At 32.0% G+C, this 7,882-nt stretch overlaps 1 protein-coding gene across 1 annotated transcript; it reads right to left on the bottom strand.

Annotated features, from left to right (window-relative positions):
- Positions 1–2,279: 2,279 nt before the first annotated feature.
- On the bottom strand, positions 2,280–3,773 carry LOC131623281 (uncharacterized). The gene is made up of 3 exons (XM_058894280.1): positions 3,684–3,773; positions 3,140–3,493; positions 2,280–3,074 (listed from the first exon to the last, which is right to left on the bottom strand). Exons 1-3 carry the CDS (start codon positions 3,771–3,773, stop codon positions 2,280–2,282), a joined length of 1,239 nt encoding a protein of 412 aa, XP_058750263.1.
- Between the last annotated feature and the right edge of the window lie 4,109 nt (positions 3,774–7,882).

Raw genomic sequence — 7,882 nt, 5'->3', positions numbered from 1 at the left:
TGATAATCTATGTCCATTAGATTGTTGTGCTTGTTGTGGATAAACCATAGATAGTGAAATAATGGGTTTAGTTGTGGAATTGAAAATGTTAGGGTTTATGTTAGATTCTCATGAAATTGACTCTAATAATGTTTTGATATGAATTAATGATTAATATTATGTGTTTTGTGATGAATTATTAATAACATGTAACCGTGTTTGTGTGCATTATGTGTTGAATTGTTGATAATATGTAACCATGTTTGTGTACGTTATGTATTGATGAATTGTCGATAACATGTAATTATGTTTGTTGTTAGTATGTTGAATTTGTTGTTGTTGTTATAGAACCTATGGTCATAGTTGATAGGTTGTATTGTGTGGATAAGCATGAAGTGAATATTGTTGTATAGTTGGAAATGATTATGTTTGAAATAACATGATGTATGCTCTTTATGACGAATAGTTGTTGTTATGACGAGGGTGATTATATGATGATACTTATTTGATGATGATGTATTGTGAAGTTGAATATGTTGTTATTGTTGAGTTATTGTTATTATAACTTGTTGTTGATGCGTTGATGAAGTTGTAGGCCTATGGCCAATGTTGAATAAGTTGAATCGTCCCAATATATGGACATGTTTGAGTTGTAGGCCGAATGACCAGTGTTGATTTAAGTTGATGCAATTGATGCATGTTTAAGTTGTTGTTGTTGTTGTGTGTTTAAGTAGTTGTTGTACTTGTGGATGTTGCACCATTGCGTCGCATGTCATACATTGTATTATTAAGTTGGCTGGGATTGATAATGTTCTAAGTTGAAGCTAATACTCATTAAAGTTGTCATGGACTGACACGTTCTAAGTTGAAGGTTTTGCCTTATGCCTCGGAATTACTGACAATGTTCTAAGTTGGAAGTTTACTTCGAATGGTACCACATGCACTTGCATAGTTTGAGTTGCATAATGAGTCGCGTATCGAGTTGTTGTGTTGATGAATGATTGTTATGTTAAGTTGATTATGTTGTTTTCTAAGTTGGATTAAGTTGATTTTGTTGTTGTTTAAGTTGGATTAAATGTATTATGTTGTGTTTAAGTTAGATTAAGTTGATTATGATGTTGCTTAAGTTGGATTCGTTGTTGTGAATTCAATGATATGTTTTGTTGATGTTTTATCGTGATGATAGTTACGTTGATTCGCGTTGTGATTATGAAGAAAATGTTGTAGTTGTGGATGACTTAGTTGTGAATTTGAATATGTTATTATGATTTATTATTAACATTGTTGTTGTGATGCAAGTTGCTTTGAGATGATAAGTGGTGAATAGTGTATGATATTATCTTTGCTATAAGTATTATCACACATTCTTTTATACTGTTTGATATCTCACCCCTTTTACTGATGTTTCCCCTACCATGGGAAATGGGAAGGGACTCAAGTATATCTGTGGAAGTTTGTAGCTTCATCGAGTCCAGTTTGTGTGTCGCTCTGATAGGTTGCACTCGGGGGGATGTTTATTTTGTTGTTTCATGTAGTTATATATAAGTTGTTGAGTTCTAAGTTGAATAATGAGAAGTACTATGATGTTTTAAAGTTGTTTCTGATTGAATAAAGATGATTTATTTATAAAGTCGAATGTTATGATTCTGCTGCATATTAAATAAAACTTGGTTTGTTCTTAGAGCTGATATAAGTCGTTTGTGACCCTCTGAGATTAAAGTGTTGTGTATCTAATTATGTGTTGTTTATATGAAGTGAATGTGATATCCCAAATACTTGTTGATAGTTTTTAAAATTTTGGGTAGAATTTGGGGTGTTACACGTACGACTCGTTCTGAAAAATAACCTTTTATAGCCAGAATTCACACTTTAACAGTTTTGCATAAAGCTTCTTCTCTTTCAACACTTGCAATACAATCCGCAAATGTTTGACATGCTCTTCTTATGACTTGGAATTTATTAGAATATCATCAATAAATACTACAATAAACTCATCCAAATAAAGACGAAAGATACGATTCATATACTCCATAAATACTCTCGGCGCATTATTAGCATCGAAAGGCATCACTAAATACTCATGATGTCCATATCGAGTCCTAAAAGCCATCTTATGAATGTATTCAAATTTTACTCGAATGATGGCAACCCAATATTAAATCAATTTTTCTAAACACACGTGCACAAACCAATTGATCCATCAACTGTCGGTAATCAACACAAAGTCTCATACTACCGTCATTCTTATTTACTAACAACACTGGAGCTCCCCAAGGCGGGACACTTGGTCTCACAAATTTCTAATCAAGCGGCCCTTCTAAGTGTTTATTCAACTCTACTAATACAGACGCCGACATACTGTATGATGCCATAGATACATGTCTAGTACCAGGGACAAGGTCAGTAGTAAATTCCACTTCTCTCTCTGGCGGTACATCTGGAAAAACTTTGGCAAATTCTCGCACTACTGGTAATTCATCAATAGTAGCCTTACTTTCAATGATTAAAGAAGCCATCAATGCAAACACCTGAACTTCATCTTTCATCAACTCATTAAACTGTCTAGCAGGTAAGAACTCAGTTTCCTTCTCCTCATCGGAAGTAGAAAACCGCACTAATTTGTTATAACAGCTAATATGAACATAGTTGCATTCCAAAAAATTCATACCCAAAATCACATCCAGTCCACTCAACAGTAAACAAATTAAATCCACAGCAAAATCTCTATCGAACATCGACAAAGGACACTGCAAACATATAAGATAAGTAGTCACCGGCCCATTAGCCGTAGTATCGACAATCATTTCTCCATTCATAAAAGATAAAACAAGACCCAACCTCTTTACATAATCAACAACAATAAAACAATGAGTAGCACCAGTATCAATAATAGTAAGTAAAGGAGTACCATTAATGAAACATGTACCACTGATCAAATTGTCTTCATTAGTTTTCTGAGTCTCAGATGACACAAAAACTTTCCCTCCGGTTTGAGCTCGCTTCGGTTTCTGACATTGATCACTAATATGTCCTTCCTCGCCACAATTTAAACACACAACTACTTTGAACTCACAATCAGCCACCTCGTGACCAACCTTTCCACAATGAAAACATCTTTTTAACTCAATAGTACACTCATTACTCTTATGATCCGACTTACCACATCTTTAACATCTAATGTTAGCATGAGCGCCTCCCCACTTGAATTTTTTCCATCAACAACTCTTAGTTTACCTTTGTTAGCTGGAGAAGTGTAACGCTTTCCACGGTTCTGATGTTGCTTGCCCCTCCTTTCACTCATAGACTTGTAATGAGCTTTATTATCCTCCTCGTAAATTCTACAAGAATCCACCAACTCCAGAAACTTGCAGATTTTTTTATATTTAATTGCCCGCTTGATTTCGGGACGCAAACTGTTCTCAAACTTGATACATTTATAGAACTCAGCAGTAGCCTCATCGTAATGAGGATAAAACTTTGCCAACTCTACAAATCTAGCAGCATACTCAGTCACCTACAAATCTTTCTGCTTCAATTCAAGAAATTATATCTCTTTCTTCCCGCAAACATCTTCTGGGAAGTACTTCCTTAGAAACTCCCTGTTGAACGTCTCCCAAGTAATAACCTCACCAGTAGCTTCCAACCTATGATGAGTCTCTAGCCATCAGTCATCAGCCTCACTACCCAACATATGGGTGCCATACCGCACTTTTTATGTTACAGAGCAATCCATAACCCAAAAAAATCAGTTCCATCTCCTTGAGCCAAGCTTGCGCTCCATCAGGATCATGCATGCCCTTGAAAGTTTCCAAGCCGCGAGACTCGTCAATCGCATCAGTGTTAGGCTGATTCTACATAGCCTGGGCCATAGCTTCCAAGGCAGCAGCAATAGCAACATCATTTCTTCCAGCCATCTTCTGATTCACTTCAAACAACAAACAACGGTTGGAAATCAACTAGACAGTAATCGGCCGTCACACTACTCTTCTAACTCAATAACTTTGTCGGACGAACCGACCTGCTCTAATACCAATTGTAATACCCTATTTTCCCATCGATAATTTAATAAAAATCAAAGTAATTTAAATTCTCAATCAGCGTCAAATAGGATGGGTGCAGTTACCGTGCATAGATAAAAATATATGCACCGTGCATAGATTATTATGGACCCTTGGATCATTAGATAAAATTCTAAACATCAATTGTTATTACTCAATACTCAATACTCACAACTCAAAACTCAATACTCACCACTCAATACTCAATACTCAATACTGGATTAAAAACATGATACAATGGCTTAGATTGACTTATGTATGGTGCATAAGGAAAATCCTTATGCATATTAGCCAATGCCAAATAGGATGTCACATTATCATGTCATACAATTTGTTAAAGAATTAAATAAAAGGATACATAACACACTTATTCGGATGAACCGACATCACAATCATCTTGGTGTTCAACTTCACTTTATTAATGCAACATAAAATAAATAAAATAGAGATCATAAGACTCTCACAATCTTTCAAAAGCAACTGTAATAACTTTAACACCCGCATCGCAACAATCGTTCATCCCCGGTGTTACGTATCAGAGTAAGACCCGACTCAATCTACGCAATACTAGGAGCCACTCCATACCTCAAGCAAATTTAAAACCTTGTCACCTGCGCATTACCTACGTAGAGGCAATATTCAAACAGATGGGGTGAGATATCATAATAATATAAACAAAAAAATGATAACGAGCAGATAAAGTATGACACACATCATTATAATATTCATACATCATGCATTAACATCCATGCACATCACAACTTCAACAACCACACCCCTCAACCATATAATTACATCTTATTCATCAACGACATCACAAAATGTAACGAGACCGACTTCTTTGACTACATGCAGGTGGTACCATAGCACATTGCTTTTTCCATATAAGGTCACGTCGCCATTTGCCATTTAGGCCACATCATTATTTGCCATTAAGGTCACATCGCTATAAAATGCATGCAACATTATCACGTGACAACAACTTATGCAATAACACAATACACATTAATATGCAAACACATGCCATGTCTTACACATCGCTAATTTATACATCATTGCAACATCATCACATCAATGAATTCCATCGGTTTCATCATCATATTCACAACTTCACGTTATAACAAAATACTGAAAAAATATAAGTTTTTAGAAAAATGTTTTCAAAATGTTCTCAAATTATTTTATTAGATAAAAATATTTTTAGCTTTTCGTAGGTTCGAACAGCGCGTCAAACAGACACCCGAATCAAAAGATATGATTTTTCAAAATTTTCAAAAACAATCAGTTTCAGTGGTAACCGGTTACCTAGTTAGGGTAACCGGTTACACTACTTTAACCCAAAAACACTCGCCTTTGTATTATCTACAATAACCAATTACGCACTTATAGTAACTGGTTCCCATTAATTTCATAAAAGGCCCCATTCTGTCAAAGCACTCAGTAATTGGTTACCCAGTTATGGAAACCGATTACTACCTCACAAAATTTTCCAAAAGTCAAATTTTTCACGTGGTAACTGGTTCCCCCAGGTGGTAATTGGTTACCACTGCAATTTGCAGAATTTTCTTTGCTACAAAATTCTTTTCTCAAAATCCCAAAAACTAGATTTTTTTTTCATCTAAAACATTTTTTATTCTACAAAACTTGGGACACAACTTCACCCAATCTTCCTACATCATTAATCAAGAAAAATTCCGTCAATATCAAGGATTTAAAACAAAATCATCATCAAACATTCAAAATCCACCATACACACAAAAACCCCAAATTCACACAAACATGAACATACAAATTATACAACATAACTCTACCATAACTCATCATCATATAATCATTTATAGTGTTAGAACCTCATCCTTACCTTAGTGTTCTTGTAAAATTTTAACCTTAGCAATGAAAGTTCTTCCTCTCATGAACCATAGCCTCCTCTTCTCTCTTTCTCCAATTACACGGTCGTATCAGTTATGTTCTCCCTTCCTTATTTTCTCACTATTAACCCTTAGACCTCTAATATGATAATCCCAATTTATCCTTCCTTATTTTTATTATTTATTTAAATTTAATTTATTTACTAACCATATTATTATTACTATTAAAATAACCACATTACTAATAATTCAAATAACATTCTAATATTTATTCTCAATTCCACGTCACGGCTACCTTATTCTAAGGTGTTCTTCTACCCAACAATTCACATCATATCAACCACATCATATCACATAACTTTTTTCTAAATTATAAAATAAATACGATAAAAACTGGACGTTACATCAACTCTGATTAATAATAATCGATTGTCATAATACACTTTTCAATATCAACTAGCAAAATACTTGTGCGTCCGCACGAGTATATTATTTAATACGATACATATATTATTTAAATAAATATATAAATTTGAAATGAGTTATTTAATTATAAAAAGAATAATGATAATATAATATCAATTGTATTCAATAATTATACAAACGAGAAAAAAACTTGTGAAACGGAGAAATGGAAAAAATTAAAATTTGAGATTCAAAAATAAGAATTTTGTGTTTCAAATAATGGCAAATGTAATTAAAATAAAATAGGCATTTTATTGATACCGTAAAAAAAAGAGAAATTTTGACATCTGAAAATAAAAATTTTGCTTCTCAAATAAAGATAATCGTTAATTAAAATAAAATATGTATTTTGCTGACGTGAGAAAAAGAGAAATTTTGATATTTGAAAATAAGAATTACGTGTCTCAAATAAAGACAATTGTAATTAAAATGAAATAGTTATTATTTTGATAATGATTTGTTAAATGGAAAGTTATTTGTGTGTATGGCTATTGAGAATTATATTATCCAATTTCATAAATTAAAATATTATTTTATTAAATTTTAAAAATTAATTAATTAAATTTTTTAATAATAACAAATAAAATTAATTAACCTTGTCGTAAAAACAAAATAAATGCCAACATTGTATATTGCAATGTTGTTTTTTATTGAGACAAGGCATATCATATGATGATGTCATATTTATATGAGAATTTAAGAATGAATCCGAATCATTGGATTTTAAAATAAATGGTAGAGATTACGGGTGATTTTTTTTTCTCTCCTACATTTTAAAATAAATTATTTAGGTGAAAGAAAAAAAAATTCACCCATAATCATAAATATATCATTCTCATATGATATGATATGTTATATATATATATATATATATATATATATATATATATATATATATATATATATATATATATATATATATATATATATATATATATATATATATATATATATATATATATATATATATATCACAACTTTATATCAGAATAAATCACACTTTAATTTAAAAATTGTTTTAATAATAAGACACTTTAGTTGTTTTCTATTGGTTGACATAGAAAACGTGTATATAAATTAAACTCATATAACTAGATATAACTACGTACGAAGTGTTGACATTTTTTGCATAATATTACAATAAAAAACCTAGATGGATTTATCTAAAATAAGTTGTTTACACCGCGGGATTCATGTTTATTCACGGACATAAATTAAATAATTTAATGTATATCAAGGAGTAAAATAAAAAGATATTGAATTATTATTTTTTTTATAAATATAGATGCAGATTTGATGGTGTACGTTTCTACAGGTATCGTATCCATATTTCCTTCGACTACCGTGGCAAGGGTCATGTTTTCACTCTGCTGTACTCATGCAACTTCATATCCATGTCATCACTAAAATAAATGCTTTTTGAAAAATGGCAATGTTTTGGTGGTGAAGAGAAAATAAGAGTTTTGTTCTTAGTATTCCCCTGTAAACCATTGATCGTTTCCAACTTCTGAA

Source organism: Vicia villosa, unplaced genomic scaffold, assembly GCF_029867415.1.
Source record: "Vicia villosa cultivar HV-30 ecotype Madison, WI unplaced genomic scaffold, Vvil1.0 ctg.000060F_1_1, whole genome shotgun sequence".
In the NCBI taxonomy this organism is placed as follows: domain Eukaryota; kingdom Viridiplantae; phylum Streptophyta; class Magnoliopsida; order Fabales; family Fabaceae; genus Vicia; species Vicia villosa.
This window is presented reverse-complemented; position numbering and strand designations above follow the sequence as displayed.